General features: G+C 41.3%; 1 protein-coding gene across 4 annotated transcripts in view; it reads left to right on the forward strand.

Moving 5' to 3' along the window:
* Positions 1-24,189, forward strand: part of LOC106579398 (double C2-like domain-containing protein alpha) — an 87,038-nt gene extending 62,849 nt beyond the window's left edge. For 2 of the 4 annotated variants that reach the window (XM_014159246.2, XM_014159247.2), the window contains 4 exons: positions 8,323-8,513; positions 10,261-10,342; positions 15,317-15,413; positions 22,351-24,189. In XM_014159246.2, coding sequence (XP_014014721.2) covers positions 8,323-8,513; positions 10,261-10,342; positions 15,317-15,413; positions 22,351-22,487 — 507 coding nt within the window. In that variant the 3' untranslated portion in view covers positions 22,488-24,189. The remainder of the gene's footprint in view (positions 1-8,322; positions 8,514-10,260; positions 10,343-15,316; positions 15,414-22,350) is intronic. The other 2 variants (XM_014159249.2, XM_014159248.2) reach the window with 2 other exon arrangements.
* The last annotated feature ends 2,007 nt before the right edge of the window (positions 24,190-26,196 follow it).

Raw genomic sequence — 26,196 nt, forward strand, 5'->3', positions numbered from 1 at the left:
TGAGTTGGACCACAGAGTGAAGGAAAAGCAGCCAACAAGTGCTCAACATGTGGCAACTCCTTCAAGACTGTTGGAAAAGCATTCCAGGTGAAGCTGATTGAAAGAATGCCAAGACTGTGCAAAGCTGTCATCAAGGCAAATGGCGTCTAATTTGAAGAATCTAAAATATATATATTTTTTTAACACTTTTGGTTACTACATGATTCCATATGTGTTATTTCATAGTTTTGATGTCTTCACTATTATTCTACAATGTAGAGAATAGTAAAAATAAAGAAAAACCCTTGAATGAGTAGGTGTGTCCAAACTTTGACTGGTTCTGTATATATATTTGATGGGATGTATAGACATTATGGACAGTATGTGGGTAGAATATGTAGTATATCTGTAGAATACGTGGGATAGAATAGTATATATACAGCAATAGTTGAATAAGATGGCCTTGACTAGAATTCAGTATATACATATTAAATCAGTAAACAGTATGTAAACATTATTAAAGTGAAAAGTGCTATATTATTAAAGTGACTAGTGTTCCATGTGTATGTACATAGGGCAGTAGCCTCTAAGGTTCATGGTAGAGTAACCGGGCGGTAGTCGACTCGTGACAGTAACTAAGTTCAGGGCAGGGCTCCATCCATTGAGGGCTATTTAACAGTCTGATGACCTTGAGATAGAAGCTGTTTTTCAGTCTCTCGGTGCCAGCTTTGATGCATCTGTACTGACTTTACCTTCTAGATGATAGCGGGGTGAATAAGCTGTGACATCGGGTGCTGTTGATGTCCTGGAGGCCAGGCAGTGTGCCCCCGGTGATGCGTTGGGCAGACCGCATCATGCTCTGGAGAGCCCTGCGGTTGCGGACGGTGCAGTTGCCGTACCAGGCGATGATACAGCCTGATAGGATGCTCTCATTGGTGCATCGGTAAACATTGATGAGGGTCTTAGGGGCCAAGCCGAATTCCTTCAGACTCCTGAGGTTGAAGAGGTGCGTTTGCACCTTCTTCACCACTGTCTTTGTGGGTGGACCATTTCAGATTGTCAGTGATGTGTTCACAGAGGAACTTGAAGTTTTTCACCTTCTCCACTGCGGCCCTGTCAATGTGGTTGGGGGTGTGCTCCCTGCTGTCTCCTAAAGTCCACGATCAGCTCCTTTGTTTTGTTGACGTTGAAAGTGAGGTTATTTACCTGGCACCACTCTGCCAGGGCCCTCACCTCCTCTGTGTAGGCTGTGTCGTCATTGTTGTTAATCAGGCCTACCACTGTTGTGTAGTCTGCAAACTTGATGATTGAATTGGAGGCACGTGTGGCCACGCAGTCATGGGTGAACAGGGAGTACAGGAGGGGGTTGAGCACGCACCCTTGTGGGGTCCCTGTGTTGAGGATCAGTGTAATGGAGGTGTTGTTTCCTACCTTTACCACCTGACGGCGGCCCATCAGGAAGTCCAGGACCCAGTTGCACAGGACGGAGTTCAGACCCAGGGCCCGAAGCTTATTGATGAGCTTGGAGGGTACTATGGTGTTGAAGGCTGAGCTGTAGTCAATGAAAAGCGTTCTTACCTAGTTATTCCTCTTGTCCAGATGGGATTGGGCAGTGTGTAGTGCGATGGCAATTGCATCGTCTGTGGATCTATGGGGCGGTATGCAAATTGAAGTGGGTCTAGGCAGTCAGGTACAGTGAAGGGGATATGATCCTTAACTAGCCTCTCGAGCTCTTCATGATGACAGAAGTGAGTATTACGGGTAGTCATTTAGTTCAGTTACCTTTGCTTTCTTAGGTACAGGAACTATGGTGGCCATCTTGAAGCATATGGGGACTGCAGACTGGGAGAGGGAGAGATTGAATATGTCCATAAACACTCCAGCCAGCTGGTCTGTGCATGCTCTGAGGACGCGACTAGGGCTGTCTGCGAGGGTTAACATGCTTAAATGTCTTACTCACGTTGGCTACGGAGAACGAGAGCTCACAGTCCTTGGGAGTGGCCCGCATCAGTGGCACTGTGTAATCCTCAAAGTGGGCGAAGATGTTTAGCTTGACCGGGAGCAAGACGCCAGCATCTACGACTTAGCTGGTTTTCCCTTTGTAATCCATGATTGTCTGAAGTCCCTGCCACATACGTCACGTGTCTGAGCCGTTGACTTGCAAATCTACTTTATCTCTGTACTGATGTTGTGCTTGTTTGATTGCCTTACGGAGGGCATAACTGCACTGTTTGTATTCGACCATATTCCCAGTCACCTTGCTGTGGTTAAATGCGATGGTTTGTATTTTCAGTTTTGCGCGAATGCTGCCATCTAGCCCCGGTTTTTGGTTTGGGTAGGTTTTAATAGTCACGGTGGGATCATCATCCCCTAAACACTTCCTTTCCGACTGTATGTAATATCACAAAAAACATTCTGGGCTAATAATGTAAGGAAAATATATCCTGCAAAGTTGCTTAGGAGCTACAAATAGAGCTGACATTTCGAAATTATTTGTGTGTTTTTATATAAAAAAGTAGTACTCACACTTCAAACAAGTTATAGGCTAATATTGTCACCCATCACACTATTCTGAATTGAATCTTGTCTTTACATATACTAAATAATATATGTATGAAATTAGTTTTGATTTAGAATGGACCATTATCATGCACCTGTCTCAGAACAGGGGCAGGGGGAAAAAAATACATGTCATCTATATGCATTTTCCCATGGCTTATTTTCATGCCAGCCAGGTAGGTTGGGTATACTCCTGTTGTAAAGCTAAGCAATGTGATTAATAATTGAAAGTTGAGAAATAAATATAATAGGCCTAGCCTATAGAAAGCTGATGGATCCTCCTCTTTTTAATAGAGGCCATCAAAAGTCTGTTTTCTCAAGCAATTGCATAGGCTATAGAAATGCTGCCCAACATGAGCTCATGGGCTCTCATGAAGTGCTTGATTTTTTTTTAATACATTTGCATTGATGTCAGTGTGATTAGAGGGACAGTTACTTACTTACTGACTTTATTGTCCCCATGGGGAAATGTTGTTGCAGTGTCATGTACACGTTTAAAGTGACGTTTAAATACAAAACAACATTTACAATACAACTTTCATAACAGTTACATACCAATAAAACCTTTCTTTTTTTTAAAGACTAGCCTGCTGGCCTTACTGAGTCGATAGGAACATTAGCCCAAGCTATTTAGAAGGGATATCACCCCTGGCACAAATGTGTGTCTAGTTCTGTTTTTCCTGTTCAGTACCAGTGCTCAGAGTGCTGAGAGTGCTGAGTACCAGGCAGTTAGCAAGTTTGGTATGCTTCTAATAACCATCAGCAGCATCAGAATTTGGAGAAGCCTAGTTACCTTGACTAAAAGGTCATGTGGAATTTGACTGTGGTCATGACTCGTGAATGACAGTGTGGTGGTAGTATGGTCACTGTAACAGCCCTAATCAAAGTTTGGCAAATTTATGCACTCACAAAAATAACATAAAATAGACATTCATGTAAGGGGGTAAAAATGTATGTGGAATATAGACGAATGTATGCTTCACTATTAATACATGCATGTAGCTCGGCTCTGCCTGTGGCCATGGAGTGACTCATGCTTCACTGAGATGTTGCATCTCATCATTCTTAGCTTCTTTGAGTGGCTGCTCCCTCGCTTTTCTTTTCTATTCCTTCATCCGTCAATCTTAATGTGATGTGCCATGATGCGTACCGTGCTGTACTTGCTATCAGACTCTTCCATCACAATAGTCAGTCTATAAGACTCACAAGAGGATGAATGAATGGATAAAATGTATTGATCCCCAGAGGGGAAATTGACCTTGTCACCAGCATAAGATCACTGGCGGGCTTACCACTAGGCAGAAAAGGCAGTTGCCTCAGGCCTCACATCATCAAGGGGCCTTGTGAGCTGAGCATAATAAAACAATAATAACACTAGTAACCCCTCCACCATGCTATGCCTGCTAGAGTGGCACCTCCTCTCCTTATTTTCCTTCTTCTTCGTCTGGTTTTCCGGCAGACCAGATGCTTTGTTGCATATTTCTGTCCTTTCACAGTTGGGAAAATGCATTGCACATTTTGTTCACAAAAAAAGGGAAAAGGGAAATGGGCAACACCACCTTTCTGTTCCTTCTGTCCCTCACGCTTTTTCAGCTACGGTTAATAAGTTAGCTTAAAAATTGACTTTTCCGCAGCTTCCTTCACTCGTATCAGACCAGGTCTATACGGAACTGGTCTAGTTGGCCTCGGGTCCGTTCGGAATGGGTCTCTATATTAAACAAATACATTTATGCATATCAGGTCCAACTTTTTGGACCCATGAAGACCTCTAACGTGACATGCCATACTTCTTTTGGCCAGACAGCATCAGATACATGGCCTACATACACTGAGCGTACAAAACATTAGGAACATCTTCCTACTATTGAGTTGCACCCCCTTTTGCCCTCAGGACAGACTCAATGTATCGGGGCATGGACTCTACAAAGTGTTGAAAGCGTTCCACAGGGATACTGGCGCATGTTGATTCCAATGCTTCCCACAGTTGTCAAGTTGTCAAGTTGGCTGGATGTCCTTTGGGTGGTGGGTTATTCTTGACACACATGGGAAACTGTTGAGTGTGAAAAACCCAGCACCATACTCAAACCAGTGCGCCTGGCACCTACTACCATACCCTGTTCAAGGCACTTAAATTTTTTGTCTTGCCCATTCACCCTCTGAATGGCACACATACAGAATACATTTCTCAATTGTCTTAAGGCTTAAAAATCCTTCTTTAACTTGTCTCCTCCCCTTCAACTACACTGATTGAAGTGGATTTAACAAGTGACATCAACAAGGGATCATAGCTTTCACCTGGATTCACCCGGTCAGTCTATGTCATGGAAAGAGCAGGTGTTCCTAATTTTTTTACAGTCAGTGTACAGTATAGTTAGACAGAGGGGCGCTGTTTCCCTCATTTGGATGCTTTCTCTGGTAAGTTAAACTCAGCAAAAAAAGAAACGTCCTCTCACTATAAACTGCGTTTATTTCCAGGAAACTTTACATGTGTAAATATATGTATGAACATAACAAGACTCAACAATTGAGACACAAACTGAACAAGTTCCACAGACATGTGACTAAGAGAAAAGGAATAATGTGTCCCTGAACGGGGGGGTCAAAATCAAAAGTAACAGCCAGTATCTGGTGTGGCCACCAGCTGCATTTAGAACTGCAGTGCATCTCCTCCTCATGAACTGCACCAGATTTGCCAGTTCTTGCTGTGAGATGTTACCCCACTCTTTCACCAATGCACCTGCAAGTTCCCAGACATTTCTGGGGGGAATGGCCCGAGCCCTCACCCTCCAATCCAACAGGTCCCAGACGTACTCAATGGGATTGAGATCTGGGCTCTTCGCTGACCATGGCAGAACACTGACATTCCTGTCTTGCAGAAAATCACGCACAGAACGAGCAGTATGGCTGTGGCATTGTCGTGCTGGAGGGTCATGTCAGGATGAGCCTGCAGGAAGGGTACCACATGAGGGAGGAGAATGTCTTCCCTGTAACGCACAGCATTGAGATGGCCTGCAATGACAACAAGCTCAGTCCGATGATGCTGTGACACACCGCCCCAGACCATGACGGACCCTCCACCTCCAACTCTATCCCGCTCCAGAGTACAGGCCTCAGTATAACGCTCATTCCTTCGACGATAAACGCAAATCCGACCATCACCCCTGGTGAGACAAAACCACGACTTGTCAGTGAAGTGCACTTTTTGACAGGACTGTCTGGTCCAGCAACGGTGGGTTTGTGCCCATAGGCGACGTTGTTGCCGGTGATGTCTGGTGAGGATCTGCCTTACAACAGGCCTACAAGCCCTCAGTCCAGCCTCTCTCAGCCTATTGTGGACAGTCTGAGCACTGATGGAGGGATTGTTGTTGCTGCCGCCATCCTGTACCTGTCCCGCAGGTGTGATGTTTGGATGTGCCGATCCTGTGCATGTGTTGTTACATGTGGTCTGCCACTGTGAGGATGATCAGCTGTCTGTCCTGTCTCTCTGTAGCGCTGTCTTAGGCGTCTCACAGTACGGACATTACAATTTATTGCCCTGGCCACATCTGCAGTCCTCCTGCCTCCTTGCAGCATGCCTAAGGCACGTTCACGCAGATGAGCAGGGACCCTGGGCATCTTCTTTTGGTGTTTTTCAGAGTCAGTAGGAAGGCCTCTTTAGTGTCCTAAGTTTTCATAGCTGTGACTGTAATTGCCTACTGTACGCTGTTAGTGTCTTAACGACAGTTCCACAGGTGCATGTTCATTGATTGTTTATGGTTCATTGAACAAGCATGGGAAACAGTGTTTACATTTTTACAATAAAGATCTGTGAAGATGATCTTTGAAAGACAGGGTCCTGAAAAAGGGGCATTTCTTTTGTTGCTGAGTTTAGTTTCAGACACTTGCGAATTGAAGGAAAGTTAGCGGGTGCACAGTGCACTGTTGCTGGAATTATTTTGGATGAACGTGTGACCTACTTTTTGAAGTGATTTGGTAGTCAAAGGTAATACATGTTTACAGTTAAATTACATGTCTTTACTATAAATCCCCAAATCCCTAAGTCTGTCCATGCATAAGATAGGACACGTACAGGGACAATATAGAATGAAGTTCAGAGCAACACTGTATTGAATATACTGACGTGGACATGTTTCAACCCAAAGGCTATTGTCTTATGTCAGATAACGTGTCCGTCTGTACTAGCAACGTGTAGTAGTGGTGCACCTGTGGAAGACAATGTCCCAATGCAGTAATTCAGCAATGGCAACAACAACAAAAATGCTAATATGACACTGTATCCATAAGTATTAAATATACTTTATGTAAGGGATAAACGCCGAAGTCATATATACATTACCTTGGAAATAATGGACAACGCAGAGGGACGAGGCGGGACCGAGTCCCTTTGCAGAGTTCATTTTTCCAAGGTAATGTACAGAACGGAGCCGTTTATCCCGCTTATACCACCCACAGTTGCTAGAGAAAACAATATGATGAAAGCACACATTTACCAGTAGAAAAAAATATATATGTTTATATTTTTATAAACTAATTCATACTTTCTCATCTTTGGGTTGCTAGAGTCGCGAACAAGTCATTCGTTCAATTAGTTTGATACTTATGGACGCGATCCAGTCGTTCGTTATTTATGTTCTGTTGCCATTCTCGCTGGCAACCTTCTTATACCTTGCTTGCTAGCTAGCCAGCTAGCTACGGCTCACACAGTCACGACCTCTGCAGACAGAATAACAACAAAGTAGCTGTTTTCTAATGACGTTAATTTGGATACATCCATAACAATGAGCTGATAATGCCCAATTTTTCCTGGCATAGCTAGAAAAGTTTGCCTTCACTTCAGGACACTCAACACTGTTCATTACGAGGAGATCGCATTGCATATCAAACACAACTAGTTTGTTGCTAGCAAACCTGCCAATATGACAATCGAATAAAAAAAGATCAGTTTCTGAAAACAGCTGGTCAAATTAGAAATGTGGGAGTATTTGACAGCGTAGAGCCACTTGTGTCATGACTGCAACAGTAGGGACCAGAGAAATTCATTTCCATCACTCACCACGTTAGGTCATCAGATGCTCCAAAAAAAATGTGTCTCTGCAAAAACAAATCAATGCTAGCTAGCTAAGTTCTTCCTCGTTGGACCTGCGTTTACAGTGTATCCCATTTTGGTTTGTTGGTTTAGCTCTCTGTTACTTTGTAGCAAGTACGGTCTCATGTGTAGCCGCTTATTGCATAATGATTCCAAGGTCTCCCAGTATATTTTACAACTGTCCCATTATCTGGTTTTAATGTTCATTCTAGAATGTCCTTCTAACCAATCAGAAACGAGTATTCAACAATGCTGTGGTATAATTCTCATTAACTGGGCATTCCAAGGTAGTTGCTAACTTTTTTGGACCTTGCACGTCCTTTTTCCCAAAAACTTGCTGATTGGTCCTTTCAGCTAGTAGTTGCTATGTCAACATCGTGTCTGACAAATGCTGTCACTGCTAACTTAAGTGCCTTCAGTACAGACACAAAAGGTCAATACACAGTCATCCCAACAGACTGTTGGCCTAAATACTGAAGAGCACAAAGTAAAAAGTTCAACAGTTCTTTGGCACTTGCTCATTTAAGAGGGAGATGATAGCAGCCCCTGGTTTGACTCTTTTCTTTTCTCTCTCACTATCCTTTTTTTTCTCTACTACTTTCTCTCTCATTCTCTGTCCTTTTCTCTATATCTGTTCCTATCTCTCACTCTCTCTTTTTCTCTCTACCACTTTTTCCTCAATGTCCCCTTTCCCTCAGTGGGAGAGTGAACAGCATAGGAGTCTGGAGGAGAGGGGTCGTCTGCTGCTCTGCCTGCAGTTCCTCCCCACGTCCAGTGTGGTCGATAAGGCCACGGAGAGGGCCCAGGGAGGGCTTTGTGTGGGTGTGCGACGCTGCGCCCACCTAGCCGCCATGGACGTCAACGGATTCTCGGACCCCTATGTCAAAACGTGAGTATAGACGTTGACCGTGATACCAATATACTAGACCTGGGTTGTGTTCATTAGAGCAAAATGTTTTGCAACGGAAATGAAAATTAGTGTTTCTTATTGTACAAGTTCAGATGGTGCTTCCCTGTTTCACACGTTTTCGGACCGTTTTTCTTGTTTATAAATTTTTTGTTTTCTTTTAAATACTTAAGCTGCGCTTGATTGAGCTTGAATTTTGTAACAGAGTGAATGGAATAGTCCCAAAAGTGGAAACTCCTACCATTCGGCACTCCAGGCAGGCTCAAAGTATCTGAAAGAAAACAAATACGTTATTTTTTCCGGTGGGCAAGAGCGGTAGAAAGACATGCAGTGTACAGGGAGTCATGGTTATTAAGATAACTATCTTACTGTATATGCCCTTCGAGTAACATACAGAGATTTACGGACTGGAGCTGTTGCACAATTGCATTTCAATAGTAAATTATTTGAAAACGAGAGAGAGAGAGAGAGAGAGAGAGAGAGAGAGAGAGAGAGAGAAAATGTACATTCGTGTGTGTGCAAGCCATGGCTAGTGAGAGGGGGAATTTTTCCCAGCGTGACTGATGCATCCTGACAGAAATCGGGAAAAAAAGGAACTGAACATTTCATCCCTTGTCAATGTGTTCACTTCAATTCCGTCACTGGCCTTGAGCTTTCCCTGGAATTAGTCAAAAAAACTGGCCATGCCGAGCTCACTTTACCTTCCTTTCACACATACATAAACACACACGTACACACTTTCTTGGAGAAATATGCCAAACCAGCTATTTCCCCCCTCAGGTTAAAGTACAAGCAAGTCATACAAATAGACATGCCACCGTTTTCCTACTGCCAGTTCACACAATCAAATGTCTCTCCTGCAGACGCTTTCACTCTCACACACACACGATCATGCAAGCAGACACAAACTCATGCATGCAGACCCACACAGGCATACACAGACACGCAGCGTCTCGTTCTGTTTCTTCTCTCGCTCTCTCTCTCTCTCTACCTCGCTCTCTCGCTCGTTGTTCTGTATTAGCACTCAATAAATTTCCCATCTGTTTTGTTGTGTCTGAGTGGGGGGAGAACATCAGGTCTTCGTGCTGCGGGGTGGTGGGTGGAAAATGTGTGTGAGTGAAATGCAGAACACTAGCTCTCTGTCGGTTTATATATTAGAGAATGTGTCAGAGCACAGAGAGAGAGATACTCGGCACAGTTAAAGATTCTGCTGTGTAGCTAAAGACTTCAAGTCTCAGACCGTAAGATAATACGAGTTCACATTCAGAACTGTCCTTGTTATGACACACATAGCTAGAAACGTACTATACAATATAGATTCGGACATGGGAAACATACCGAATAGCACCCTATTCCCTATATAGTCCATTACTTTTGACCAGGGCCTATAGGATCTGATCAAAAGTGAATAGGATGCAATTGGGACACAACCATAGTTTGGAACATTTGGAACGTAACAATATCACGCTCCGAAAGTTATGTTTGGGATTTCATGTGTTTCAGAAGACATTATAATTCTGCAAAAGTTTCAGTGGATGGGGATTTGCAATTACAATAGCAGCAAGAAATCATGCAGAATGTACAGTAGCTTTAAACAGGACCTTGCCTTAGGAACGACAATGGCAAATGGCAACCTATTCCCTACATAGTGTACTACTTTGGACTGCATAATAAATTGAGTTTGTGTTTTCTTAATGGAGCGTGACAGCCTCACATTTCTCTGTATCAGGTACCTCAAGCCAGACCTGCAGAAGAAATCCAAGCATAAAACAGCCGTCATAAAAAAGACTCTTAACCCTGAATTTAATGAGGTGTGTGTTTGTGTGTGTGTGTGTGGTTCTTGTGCTTGTGTGCAAGTTATAATCTGCATGTTTGTGAATTGTGCAGTGTGTGTGTTTGTGTGTGTTATTGTGCTTGTGTGTGTGTTCTTGTGTTTGTGTGTTTGTGTGTGTTTGTGTGCCTGTTAGAATCTGCATGTTTGTGAATCGTGTTTGTGTGTGGCGTATGCGTGTTCTTCTGCTTGTGTGTGTCTGTGCCTGTTAGAATCTGCATGTTTGTGAATTGTGCGGTGTGCACCATGCAGTGGCATGAAGAAAGCTTATTAGGACTATAATCAGTCCTCGTAGACACAATTTAAAATGCCCAATTATATACCATTTTGTAGTACAATACAGCACTTACATTTCACATTGTAGTCATTCAGAGGATGCTCGTACTCCGAGCCATTTGCACTGCGAACATACTAATACATGTTTTTGGAGTTTCTCTGCTCCAGTCCTGGGGACAGCCACTGTTTGGGTTCTCATTTCAACCAATCACTTCTACAGCCTGAGTGCCAATCTGTTTTTGTTATCTTGCACAAACAGATCTGGGATCAGGCTGTCAGTTATGCTGAGCATACATTACACAACTTCTAAAAACATAACAACTTGGACGTGCTCACATTTCGCAATTTCCTTGTTCCAAATCTTTCATTCCGTCCATCCTCAACCCAGGATGTAAAAAAATGCCAACACGCAAACAGTGAGCTAAAAAATGTTAATAAATTGGAATAATTTTACATTTAAATAAATGTATTAGTGTGCACGTTATTATGTGCAGAAACATCAAAAAATGGATTTCACAGAGGTGCAGAATATGGGCTCCCACTTTGAAAAGGCAGCTTCTTTCTTTCCACAGCTCCACCAATCTGTCTTCCATCACCTCCGTACACACGGTGCCTGTTCTTGTTGCTTTCCTCTTCGCCATCATTGTTTTGGTCTCACATGCTCATTGGCTATTAGCAGCAGTCCTTGGCCAATCGCAACGTAGCACTGCTCATGACCAACAATGAAAATTATTGGGACATCTGACAGGGATCTGGAGAATGGAACAGCCATCATTGGTGTGTCCTTAACCCGCTCAAACTACATGTGCCGACGTACTGATCCTAGCCCAAATTCATTTGGATTTCACCCCGATCATGAAAATTGTCATGTTTGATTTTCGGTTTAAGGACCGTATTTTCCGAGATCCAGATTAAGCATAGTCCTGGACTAAAAATAAACCAGGACTATACATGGTATAGGCGATTGTAGGTGATTATCAATCTATTTTAGTGGATTGGTTTTGTTGAACTGTGCAGATACTAATTTTTTAACTCTGCTGGAGTCTTCACTGTAATGGCCATCGAGGCTGCGTCCTATGCACTGCTTTAAAAAAATATATAGATATCTGCTGCTTATATGTCTTGCATTCCCAAACAAATTCACAAAAGGGCAGTTTAGCCAAGCAGAAATAATGACAATGTAAAGCATGACCCAAAAGGACAAATAAAATAAATATATTTTGTCTCTCTTTTTCAAGGTGTCCCACCCTCCTTTCAGAGCTAGTAGCTAGCTGGAAATTCAGAAGGCTGGGACAAAACCAGTATTGCGATACTTGTTATTATCATGGCAAGGAAACAAAACACGAAGCGAATTCAACTTCTTTAGGAAAAACAGCCCTATTGTTAGAAACGAACATCATTTGTCACATTTATTTACTTTCAGGCTTTAGCATACAATATTTTACATACAGCAAGTTTTTAACCTCTTGGGGCTAGGTGGGACGCTAGCGTGCCACCTGTGGTGCACTCCATCAACAGCAGGTGCATTTCAAGAGCGGCAAATTTGAATCCAAATAAATGTCAAAATTCAAATTTTTCAAAAATACAACTATGTTACACCATTTGAAAGATAAACATCTCCTTAATCTAACCACGTTTTACGATTTCAAAAAGGTTTTACGGCGAAAGCATAAATTTAGAGTATGTTAGGACAGTACATTTACAAGAGTTGTGTGTAATGTTTTGTCAAGTCAAAGACAGGGTCACCAAAACCATAAAACCAGCTAAAATGATACACTAACCTTTTACAATCTCCATCAGATGACACTCCTAGGACATTATGTTAGACAATGCATGCATTTTTAGTTCTATCAAGTTCATATTTATATACAAAAACAGCGTTTTACTATGGCATTGATGTTGAGGAAATCGTTTCCCTCCAATAACCGGCAGTCAAGTCAGCGTCAGAAATTAAATAATTAAAATTAGAAAACATTGTTAAAATATTATATTGTCATTTAAAGAATTATAGATTTACATCTTTTGAACGCAATCAACTTGCCAGATTTAAAAATAACCTTACTGGGAAATCACACTTTGCAATAATCTGAGCACTGTGCCCAGAAAAATACGCGTTGCGATACAGACTAGACGTCATGTTGGGGAGATCTAAAATCGAAAATACTATGTAAATAATCCATTACCTTTGATTCTCTTCATCAGATGTCACTTCCAGGTATCACAGGTCCATAACGAATGTAGTTTTGTTCAAAAAAGCTCATCATTTATGTCCAAAAATCTCCGTCTCGTTAGCACATGATGTAAGCCAGCCGGACTTCTCGTCATGAACGAGGGGAAAAATATATTTCCGTTCGTTCAAACATGTCAAACGTTGTATAGCATAAATCATTAGGGCCTTTTTAACCAGAACATGAATAATATTCAAGGTGGACGAATGCATAGCCTTTTATAACGTATTGGAACGAGGGTACCCAACATGAAGTAGCGCGCCAGGTGTCTAATGGGACATCACCGTTCCATGGCTCTTGTTCGGTCAGATCTCCCTCCAGAAGACTCAAAACACTTTGTAAAGGCTGGTGACATCTAGTGGAAGCAATAGGAAGTGCCAAAATATTCCTAAACCCCTGTGTCTTTCAATGGGATAGCTTTAAAGTCAATACAACACATCAGGTATCCACTTCCTGTCAGAAAATGTCTCAGGGTTTTGCCTGCCAAATGAGTTCTGTTATACTCACAGACACCATTCAAACAGTTTTGGAAACTTTAGAGTGTTTTCTATCCATATATAATAAGTATATGCATATTCTAGTTACTGGGTAGGATTAGTAACCAGATTAAATCGGGTACATTTTTTTTATCCAGACGTGCAAATGCTGCCCCCTAGACCCAACAGGTTAAAGGACCAAATAGTTCGGTCTGCTTCATGGTTTCATTTTTGGTTATCTTCCCATCCCTCAAATTCAGGGTTGCAAAGTCATTTGAAACTTTCCGCAACAATTGCCACATAACACTAGCCAAAAGAACACACGCAATTGTGGAGCTGGCTAATTGTAATGCACACATGGCAACAACCACCCTGACCATCTGGACTCATTAGCAACACTGTGCCGGGATTCAATCCAAGGCACATTATAGAGCAGCTCACTGGACAACTGACAATGTGCCTTTTAAAGGCAATTTCACCTTTTAAAAGGCAATGGTTTGCATTGTTAGTATTTCCACTTGGCTCCACAGCTCTCTATTTGTGAATTTGTTTGGGAATGCAAGACTTATAAGCAGCAGATACACGACATATTCAAAAGTATGTGGACCCCCTTCAATTTAGTGGATTCGGCTATTTCAGCCACACCTGTTGCTGACAGGTGTATAAAATGGAGCACCCAGCCATGCAATCACCATAGAAAAACATTGGCAGTAGAATGGCCTTACTGAAAAGCTCAGTGACTTTCCATGTGGCACCGTCATAGGATGCCACTTTTCCAACAAGTTAGTTCATCAAATGTCTGCCCTGCTAGAGCTGCTTCGGTCAAATGTAAGTGCTGTTATTGTGAAGTGGAAACGTCTAGGAGTAACAACGACAACGGTGTGTGTGCTGAAGTGCGTAAAAATGGTCTCCTCGGTTGCAACATTCACTACCGAGTTCCAAAATGCCTCTGGAAGCAACGTCAGCACAAGAACTGTTTGTCCGGAGCTTAATTAAATGGGTTTCCATGGCCGAGCAGCTGCACCACAAACCTTTAAGATCACCATGTGCAATGCCAAGTATCGGCTGGAGTGGTGTAAAGCTCGCCGCCATTGGACTCTGGAGCAGAGGAAGTACGTGTTCTCTCGAGTAATGAATCACACTTCACCATCTGGCAGTCCGATGGACGAATCTGGGTTTGGCGGATGCCAGGAGAACGCTACCTGACGAATGCATAGGGCCCACTGTAAAGTCTGGTGGAGAATGACCATTTCCCTGTGCACAAAGCGAGGTCCATACAGGAATGGTTTGTCGAGATCAGTGTGGAAGAAGTTGACTGGCCTGCACAACGCCCTGACCTCAACCCTATCGAACACCTTTGGGGAGAATTGGAACTGCAAGCTAGGTCTAATCGCCCAACATCAGTACCCAACCTCACTAATGCTCTTGTGAATGCAAGTCCCCGCAGTAATGTTCCAACATCTAGTGGAAAGCCTTCCCAGAAGAGTGGAGGCTGTTATAGCAGCAAAGGGGGGACCAACTCCATACTAATGGCCATGATTTTGGAATGAGATGTTCGACGAGCAGGTGTTCATATACCTTTGGTGTAAATAATGTATTTAATGCAGCTACACACATTTTGAACGCAAGTGCATAGGTCCTAGGATGTAGGATCGAATACAATACAGTGAAGTACTGTATGCTGTCGATTTAAATTGGCTAAACTGGAGTGAAACTCAGCAAACACATTGGCTGCCACAGGACCAACAATGAGAAACTGAATCTGTTACCATTCTCATAAGGAAATTTAAGAAATGCTGTTCAACAGTGTGTTTCTATGTTTCTTTCATTGCTTTACTTTTTCTACCCAAGTTACTAGACATGCATACACTACTTCTATATTAATTATCCTTATAGGGCCCATTGTTCTCTATCTCTCTATCTCTCGTTAATGATTGCCTTTTGACCCGCCATCCATCCCCTGGCTCTCTGCAGGAGTTCTTCTATGAGATCTCCTTCACGGAGCTGTCCACCAAAACCCTGGAGGTCACCGTCTGGGACTACGACCTAGGGAAATCCAACGATTTTATTGGTGAGTTGGCGACTGCGCCACCCACAGTCATAAGTGGGATTCTAGTCATGGGCGGCCTGGTTGCCAAATTGGGCAAGTTTCTTCATTTTCTTAACCAAGGCCGTGGTTCATTCAAAGACACGGTGGTGTAAAGTACTTAAGTAAAAATACTTTAAAGTACTACTTAAGTAGTTTTTGGTGGTATCTGTACTTTACTTTACTGTTTACATTTTTGACAACTTTTACTTTTACTTCACTACATTCCTAAAGAAAGAGTGTGCCCCTGGCTATCCGTAAATGTAAAAAACAAGACAATTGTCCCATCTGGTTTGCTTGATATAAGGATTTTTTTTAATTATTTGTACTTTTACTTTTGATACTTAAGTATATTTTAGCAATTACGTTTACTTTTCATACTTGAGTATATTTAAAACCAAATACTTTTAGACTTGTGTCATTTTCTATTGCGGTATCTTTACTTTTACTCAAGTATGACAATTGGGGACTTTTTCCACCCCTGGTCAAAGCACTGATTTTATCAGTGCAATTGCTCCAGTTCTTCAACAGTGGTAAGCGCAGATGCAAGCAGCTACGGTTTGGGTGGGGTACAAGAACCCGACAGCACCCTTTAGCCTGTAGCTTTCTGCTCGCGTACACACAGTAACGCTGAAAAGAGATCGAGAATGACTGACTCGCAGGCTTGTGGGCATCAGCAAAGATTTACTAGCATTTGTGAGGGTTGGAGAACTATTGCTTGATCGCAGATCACAAACCGCTGGTGACATTGATAAACAACAAAGACCTGGACAATGCACCCTTTTGATGTCAGTGGCCGCTATTCGACTTGATGAAGTTCAACCCCATTGAGGGAAGAACGGAAGAACCTGGTCGTCGCCGATGCCTTGTCTAGGCACCCCAAACCAGAGATGGACGATACAAGGTTGGAAGCAGATGTCCAGGCTATGGAAAGGATCATACAGTGCCTTCAGAAAGTATTCATACCCCTTGACATTCCACATGTTGTTGTGTTACAGCCTGAATTCACCAATGTAGATATAATAGCCCATAATGGCAAAGAGAAATCATGTTTTTAGAAATTTTAGCAAATGTTATTGAAAATGAAATACAGAAATATCAAATTTACACCCCTGAGTCAACACATGTTAGAATCACCTTTGGCAGTGATTACAGCTGTAATCAGCTGAGTCTTTCTGGGTAAGTCTCTAAGAGCTTTGCACACCTGGATTGTACAATATTTGCTCATTATTCTTTTACAAATTATTTAAGCTCTATCAAGTTAGTTGTTGATCATTGCTAGACAGCCATTTTCAAGTCTTGCCATAGATTTTCAAGCCGATTTAAATCAAAACTGTAACTTGGTGACTCAGGAACATTCAATGTTGTTTCGGTAAGCAAGTATATTTGGCCTTGTGTTTTAGGTTATTGTCCTGCTGAAAGGTAAATTTGTGATGTTGGCAGCAGACCTCAGCGAGTTCAAGGGGAAAACGTTCCTAGTCTTCATAGACTACTACTCTTGGTGGCTCAAGATCTTGAAATTCACAAAGACAACTAGTGAGGCAGTCATCTGAAAACTTCCAAGCATCTTCGCAAGGTTCAGAATACCTGAAAAATGGTGACAGATAATGGCCCACATTCTAAATCGCAGCAACTTTGAGATTTCTCAGCCAAGTACGACTTCAAATGCACAACTTCAAGTCCATAATATCCCCAAGCAAACGGGATGGTGGAATGGGAAAATGGCAAAATTCATCCTCAAACAGAACGATTCACAGCTCGCACTATGAGCTACAGGGACACTGCAAAGGAACCAACACGAGAAAGTCCAGCCAGACTCCTTATGGGAAGGAGACTCCACACGACAGCTCCTACTCTGAAACAAAACCTGAAGCCAGCATGGCCAAACCTGGCCACTGTAAAGCACAATGATGCCAAAGCCAAACGCGCCTATGAGAAAATGTACAACAGGAGGTACTCTACCAGACCACCTTGTGCTCTGCAGATTGGCTACAAGGTTCGCTTGAAAACGGATGGAGCGAAAGAGTGGAAAACGACCTGAGTCATCCAAAGTAAGCGCTTCACACCATAGTCCTTTGTCGTGCAAACATAGCATGGGGACTCGACAAGACGGAACCTCCAACACTTGCAACGCGGTCAGGACGCACAGGTAAAAGTAGGCAAAAGTCAATTGACCAAATTTGCTAAGCTTGCTAGATAACCTCCTTCAACGAATGACAGAATATCGCGTTTGATTATACAGATAGCTCATGAATAATGGGGAGATGAAGAGTGGCAATATACTGAACAAAAATATAAACGCAACATGCAACAATTTCAAATATTTTACTGAATGACAGTTCAATTACAGGAAATCAGTCAATTGAAATAATTAAATTAAGCCATAATCTATGGATTTCACATGCCTGAGCAGGGGCGCAGCCACAGGGTGAGCCTGGAAGAGCATAGTCCCACCCACTTGGGAGCCAGGCCCAACCAATCAGAATGAGTTTTTCCCCACAAAAGCTTTATTGCAAATAGAAATACTCCTTAGAACCCCCCCCCCCCTCCACCACCAAATTCTCAAAAAAGACGTGGAGGGGGCATATGGTAGAGAAATTAACATTTAATTATGTGAAAACAGCTCTGTTTGACATTACTGCAATCAGCATGCCAATTGCACACTCCCTCAAAACTTGAGACATCTGTGGCATTGTTGTGTGACAAAACTGCACATTTTAGAGTGTCCGTTCATTGTCCCCAGTACAAGGTGCACCTGTGTAATGATCATGCTGTTTAATCAGCTTCCTGGGATCCCGGTTACCCATGTTAATCCCTAGTGGTAACTGGTGCTACCTTTGAACTCTCTGGTCCCAGAACAACAACGATCACCTTTGCCTCAGAAAAGTGTGATCCAGGACAAGCTCCTACCGGTCTGGAAGCATTGTGAAGCCTGCAACCAAGTTAACCTTTTAGTTAGGGAATGATATGGGGCAGAATAATCCCCTTTTCTTTTCATCTTGGTGTACCCATTACCCTGTAGTTTTGAAAGACTGAAAAAGAAAAGAGAAATTGGTCAAATAAAATACCTTTTTTTTTAACTGAAGAGTTCATGAAATACTTAGAGTTCCAGAGAAGAACAGAAAGAGAGAAGAAAGAAGTTATATCAAAAATATAGAAAAGCATGTCGTAAAAAGCTTTGCTATTAAAAACAGTGTAGTGCTTTAGCCCACACACAGTTGAAGTCAGAAGTTTACATACACTTAGGCTGGAGTCATTAAAACTCATTTATCAACCACTCCACAACTTTCTTGTTAACACACTATAGTTTTGGCAAGTAATTTTTCCAACAATTGTTTACAGACAGATTATTTCACTTATAATTCACTATATCACAATTCCAGTGGGTCAGAAGTTAACATACAATAAGTTGACTGCGCCTTTAAACAGCTTGGAAAATTCCAGAAAATGTTGTCATGGTTTTAGAAGCTTCTGATAGGCTAATTGACATCATTTTAGTAAATTGGAGGTGTACCTGTGGAGGAATTTCCAGGCCTACCTTCAAACTCAGTGCCTCTTTGCTTGACATCATGGGAAAATCTAATGAAATCAGCCAAAACCCCAGAAAAAAAATGACAGACCTCCACAAGTCTGGTTCATCCTTGGGAGCAATTTCCAAATGCCTGAAGGTACCACGTTCATCTGTATAAACAATAGTACGCAAGTTTAAACACCATGGGACCACGCAGCTGCTCAGGGAGGAGACGCGTTCTGTCTCCTAGAGATGAATGTACTTTGGTGCGAAAAGTGCAAATAAATCCCAGAACAACAGCAAAGGACCTTTGAAGATGCTGGAGGAAACAGGTACAAAAGTATCTATATCCACGAGTCCTATATCGACATAACCTGAAAGGCCGTTCGGCAAGGAAGAAGCCACTGCTCCAAAACCGCCATAGAAAAGCCAGACTACAGTTTGCAACTGCACAGAACTGTTTGGCCATAATGACCATCGTTATGTTTGGAGGATAAAGGGGGAGTCTTGCAAGCCGAAGAACACCATCCCAACCGTGAAGCACGGAGGTGACAGCATCATGTTGTGGGGGTGCTTTGCTGCAGGAGGGACTGGTGCACTTCACAAAATAGATGGCATCATGAGGTTGGAAAATTATGTGGATATATTGAAGCAACATCTGGGTCTTCCAAATGGAAAATGACCCAAAGCATACTTCCAAAGTTGTGGCAAAATTGCTTAAGGACAACAAAGTCAAGGAATTGGAGTGGCCATCACAAAGCCCTGGCCTCAATCCTATAGAAAATTTGTGGGCAGAATGATGGGGTCAACTTTGGGTCATGATAGGGGCTGCACCAAATGTTTTATGTATTATAATAATTGATTTATGCTTATGTTGTATTATTAGAAGGGGAAGGGCTATAAGACCCCTCCCCCACTACATTTATAGGGTCCTGGACTATAGATGAGCAATATATAAATTCATTATGAGGTTTAATGTTGTTCCACAGTTCTGTTCTAGTCTCTGCTTCTTATAAGAAACGGTCTGAGAAATGTGTGAGTTATTGCAGTCAAAATAGGGTGTCTCTGAGAAAGAGCCTCAAGGCTAAAAGAGATTCATAGACGCAGAACCCTGCAGGGGAGTGAAAGAGATAAGAGACTAGTCAGACATACCACTATAAAGCAACTTGGGGAGTGGAAAATTACTGCTGAGCCCTTAGAAAACACTGGAACTATTGTCTCTCCTGTAAGTTTGTAAAACTGTTTGTGCATGGGCTTGGTCTCATGAGTAGAAGGCATTGACGTAGGCAGTTACATCACTAGGGATTGACTGCAAGCATATTAAAAGCAACTTGGACTTTTCCTATTTTGCAGAACTCAGGAGAGACATCAGTTGCATGTTTGATGTTTGATCTTTGACTTCTGTCTACAGCTGTATTTTTGATTAAAATTGTTATGATTTATAAGTGCACATTTTGAGTATTCCTTATTTGTTAAGTAAATGATGGAGCCCAGAAAAGTGGAACCAACAAGAACTGAAAAAGCATGTGCGAGCAAGGAAGCCTACATACAAGCCTGACTCAGTTACACCAGCTCTGTCATGGAGGAATGGGCCAAAATTCACCCAACTTATTGTGGGAAGCTTGATGAAGGCTACCTGAAACGTTTGACCCAATTTAAACAATTTAAAGGCAATGCTACCAAATACTAATTGAGTGTAAGCAAATTTCTGACCGACTGGGAATGTGATTAAAATAAATAAAAGCTGATATGAATCATTCTCTCTACTATTATTCTGACATTTCACATTCTTAAAATAAAGTGGTGATCCTAACTGACCTAAGACAGGGAATTTGTAATAGGATTAAATATCAGGAATTGTGAAAAACTGAGTTGAAATGTATTTGGCTAAGGTGTATGTAAACTTCCGACTTCAACTGTAGTTATACACGGTATGTTGCTTGCTTATATACTGTATGTGAACCTAGTTATTATGGGATCAGCCATCTTGCTTAAAAACTTCTTAGGGATAGGTGTTCAACTAGCGGGACACCAGCCGACAACATCCGGTGAAATTGGAGTGTGTGCAATTCAAATAAATAATCGTAATATTAAACATTCATGAACATTCAAGTATCTTATAATTTAAAAGCTTACATTCTTGTTAATCTAACTGTGTTGTCTGATTTCAAATAGGCTTTACGGCGAAAGCATACCATGCGTCTGAGGACGGCGCCCCACATCAACATATTTTTCAACCAGCACAGGCTTCATAAATTCACAAATAGCGATTTAAATAAATCACTTACTTTTGAAGATCTTCCTCTGTTTGCAATCCCAAGGGTCCCAACTACAACATGAATGGTCATTTTGTTAGATAAGACTTCTTTAAATCCCAAAAAGTCAGTTTAGTTTGCGCCATCGATTTCAGTAATCCACTCGTTCAACATGCAGACAAAGGAGTCCAAAAAGCTACCGCTAAACTTCGTCCAAACAAGTCAAACGACGTTTCTATTCAATAGGAAAGGAAAATTAGTAAGCGCGCGCCCTCGCGCGCCGAAAGACTGATATTGTTCCGGTGCTCTTCTCACCAAAACTCAAAATTTTTGCTTGTTTTTCAAAAAACAAGCCTGAAACCTTCAATAAAGACTGTTTACATCTAGTGGAAGCCATAGGAATTGCAATCTGGGAGATGGATTGACATAGAAACAATAGGTTTCCATTATAAGAGCCTGGGAGCTCAAAAAAAAAATCCTATTGGATTTTCTTCGGATTTTCGCCTGCCATATCAGTTCTGTTATAGTCTGACATTATTTTAACAGTTTTAGAAACTTCAAAGTGTTTTCTATCCAATGCTACCAATTATATGCATATCCTGGCTTCTGGGCCTGAGTAACAGGCAGTTTACTTTGGGCACGTCAGTCAGGCGGAAATTCAGGAAACTAGACCCTATCCCTAAGAAGTTTAAGGGGGGAGATGTGGCAATATGCTGATAGGCTAAAATCTATTTAATGATGTTAGGTTAAGTTCAAGCACGCACTGCCAGACATGCGCAGTTAGACCAATGATGTTCAGCAATAAAGACCCATAAAGATATCTCCCTGTATATCATTTCATTTATACGTTTATACAAATTAATACAGTGTACCAGTAAGACAGCAGAACTTTACAGTCTCTTTTATTGAATCCCGGCCCAAGACTTGTTGGGCAACAACTAGAGGTATTCAATGGTTGCGTTCCAGGCCGACTACATTGCAGTCACCTGCCAGAAATCTCAACTCCTGGATAAGTGTTCATCAGCTAACCCCGTTATAAATAATCTGATCCTGACTGCAAAGTTAATAACTTGGAACGCATCAATGGTTGCCTGGCATGCCATCTATTGCTACACAGATTGTTTTGTAACTTCATTTTTCTGTCTACATCTGCTAGGAGGCGTGTCCTTAGGCTGTCACTCACAAGGAGAAACTCTCCAGCATTGGATAGACTGTCTGAAGAACAAGGGCACAAAGGTGGAGCGATGGCACACGTTGACCAATGAGCTGCCTGGATCCACATTCCATGAATGAAAAGGGGCCAATAATAATATCTCACCACTGTACTGTTTTTGGCCAAAATGTTTGGCTAAATTGGGATTATGGATGAAAAGGTATTCATCATTGCATGTTATGAAGATGTATTCTGCATGACTTGAACATTTGAGTTCAGAAAGAAATGGTAGGGGTGTGGGGTTAGTTGAGCCAAAGGGGTAAATTAAGGCATCCTAAGAAGCCATACACAACATTTATAATTTGGCCAAATACTTAGGAAGCGGTCATCATTTCATGGAGTCTGTGAAGAAGGGTTTCCTAAACTCGGTCCTCAGGACCCCAAGCGGTGCACTTTTTCTTTTATTCCCTAGCACTACACAGCTGATTCAAATAATCAACTAATCATCAAGCTTTGATCATTTTAATTAGCTGTGTAGTGTTGAGGCAAAAAAAATTAAACGTGCACCCCTTGGGGTCCCGAGGACCGAATTTGGGAAACGCTGCTGTGAAGGAAGAAACCCGGAAAAAGTGGGACGCAAGTCAGTTCCCAAAAAATGATTTTCACCAAGTCAAATTAATATGTGTTAGAGGTTTCATGGCGCTTGTATTTTAACCAAAGTAGATCATTTTAAGATTGTTCTATACATCAGTTGGGGTCTTTATGAGCTTCAATATGAGGTCCTAAACCTAGCATGAAGTTCATCCTTGTAGCTGTGTGGGCTAATATAGTCAAAGTGTTTGCATTTTGGGTAAGTTGAGCCAATGGCAATGTGGTAAGTGTTTTCTTCCCAGGCATAATGCAAGGCATTATCGCTGGGACATGAGGTAATAACAGGGCATGGCCTAGGTTAAAAATGCTTAAAATGATACAGACAAAAAGTGATTGTGATTGTGTTGAATTGTGTTTGGAAAATAAAGATAGACATGGTTTTAAAAAGATAGTGGTAATATTTCATTCAGTACAGAAATGTGTAGCCAAGTTTGTCCCGCAGCTCAACTTACCCCATACCCAATGTAAGTTGTGCCAAGAGATCACTTTTTTGGGACAAACTAGGCTTTCAATATTTAATGTTTAATATTTATATTTAATATCTACACAACATCCTGAAATATATATAGATATCTTTGTTAGAAAGAATACTATACTGTATGTCCCTTGATGGAATGAGGCTGAATGTTAAAAATGGCTCAACTTACACCACACTCCCCTAAGTAGAGAATATTTCCTATACTTAGGCAATACATAATTATCTTTTACGTTACAGAGGGCCATATCCATTCTGTATATTTAATTTTGCGCTCAGTGTTCAGAAACATAGCTCCCTAGGCTACTAAATAGACCTCCTGTGAAAAAGGGAAATCATGTAAATCGTGTCTAAGGAAGAGAAAAAAATGAATTATTTTGTCAATTTACTCCTCATTATTCATACTGTTTCGTTTGTTAATTCTTCTAAAATTAGATTTCGTTCTTTCATTAACTTCTGATTCATCCTGACCTGGAAAATATCCCCCTGTATATCGCTTCTCACTGCCTGAATACCTCTCCCACAGCAATAACGTCTTGCCTAATGCTTCCAAAGAATTCTAAATGGGTCTTATTAGTAACAAACATTTTGTATCGACTGATGTAATTGCCATTAAATTATCTGCAAATTATAATTCATTTGATTAATAGTGCAAAGTAATAAGACAGTTGGTTCTTTGCATGTTTGATGTAATAAAAATAAATGTGACTCTCTGACTTACGTCTCCTCCATTTTTGGTGAACAGACACAAATGCTTGAAGAGCATCATTTCAAGATGTAGGCCTACATCTCTGTGCTGTTCCAGATTTTCTCGAGTCACATTGGGATGACTATCCTTGTAAAATAAATATGTACTTTGTTCAAGTAAAGCATTGTGGAAATGCTTTACTTCTGCCTTTTTTTGTTTTTTGGACAGTCTAGGGCTGTGGCGGTCATGACATTTTGGCAGCCGGTAACTGTCATGCAATTGACCATTAATTGTAGAATAAAAAACATGAGCTGGCGCAAACCCAGAAAAATGTATTCGTGTGGAGGTGCTGACTAACGGCGAATTAACTATAAACTATCAAAATAAAGAGAGTCGCACCCTCCATACATAAACTCCCAGTAATTTATTAGGTATTATGCCAAAACGTTGGTAAATATAAATTACTGGGAGTTTATATAAGGAGTGTGCAACTCTCTCTATTTTGATAGTTTATAATTGAACATTAATTAACATAAACATGTTTAGCATCTCCAGGCTTCCACACATAGTCTACAAGCCACTGATGCAGACCTTTGGAACATCTACATTTTAAATATGGCCTATATCATAACAATAAATACATGATTTATTTTAGGCAGGTCTAAATAAGCATAATATGATGAAAATATAGCCTATTTCAGAACAACAGAATAATAGCATATTCTGAGTCATCCTTTTGTTTGGCCCTGATCTGGCTATGCCATATGGACGTGGACTAAAATAGTTAATTTAGCAGATAATATTTGCTTATAGTAATTTCATAGTAAGAAGAATACATTTTAACATTGCTGAGTAAAATAGAAAGGATATTTTTCCCAAACGATTTCCAAAGGAGTGCGGACATGTGGCTATTCTGTGTTAAGCGGTCCTCTTATATGCTTAAAATAGAGTTATTTATGCAAATGTAGTTGTGATACAAACCTTAGGCTATACACTGAGCGTAGAAAACATTATGAACACCTGCTCTTTCCATGAAGTAGGCTGACCAGGTGAATCCAGGTGAAACTGTTGGTTAAGGGCTTGTAAGTAAGCATTTCACGGTAAGGTCTACACTTGTATTCGGCGCATGTGACAAATAAAGTTTGATTTGATTAGCTTTGATTTTGAACGCTATGATCCCTTATTGATATCACTTGTTAAATCCACTTCAATCAGTGTAGATGAAGGGGAGGACATAGGTTAAAGGAGGATTTTTAAGACTGTAGACAATTGAGACAGATTGTGTATGTGTGTCATTCAGAGGATGAATGGGCAAGACAAAAGATTTAAGTGCCTTTTAACAAGGTATGGTAGTAAGTGCCAGATGCACTGGTTTGTCAAGAACTACAATGCTGCACTCAACAGTTTCCCGTGTATATGAAGAATTGTCCACCACCCAAAGGACATCCAGCCAACTTGACACAACTGTGGGAAGCACTGGAGTTAACATGGGCCAGCATCCCTGTGGAACGCTTTCAACACCTTGTAGAGTCCATGCCCTGATGAATTGATGCTGTTCTGAGGGCAAAAGGGGTGGTGCAACTCAATATTAGGAAAGTGTTCCTAATGTTTTATATACTCAGTGTATGTTTTGATTTCTAATACATTCTAAGGCTGGATGATGCGATGATGCGATGATGCGACTCTCATGATGATTTGAAAAAAGTTGCATGAAAGGCAAAGGCTCTGCTCTGTTTCTTGCGCAGGTGGGACACACTTCGTCAGTCTCAAATTGTTAATTTGACAAGCACTTAATAATATTCTCACCCATTAGACTATTCTCAATTTAATCTGGTCTTTATATATAGCCTACTAATATATGTGTATGAAGGTAAAATAGAGACATGAGTGTACAAGAATGTAAAGTATGATTTGCACATGTAAAATATGAGTTGCACCTGTATAATCAGTTTTGCAGTTGCAAACATGTAACTTCTTTTGAGAATCAGTGCAACAACACTTGCAAGCAGGTAATGTGATGTGTGAATAAATACCA

Source organism: Salmo salar, chromosome ssa19, assembly GCF_905237065.1.
Source record: "Salmo salar chromosome ssa19, Ssal_v3.1, whole genome shotgun sequence".
In the NCBI taxonomy this organism is placed as follows: domain Eukaryota; kingdom Metazoa; phylum Chordata; class Actinopteri; order Salmoniformes; family Salmonidae; genus Salmo; species Salmo salar.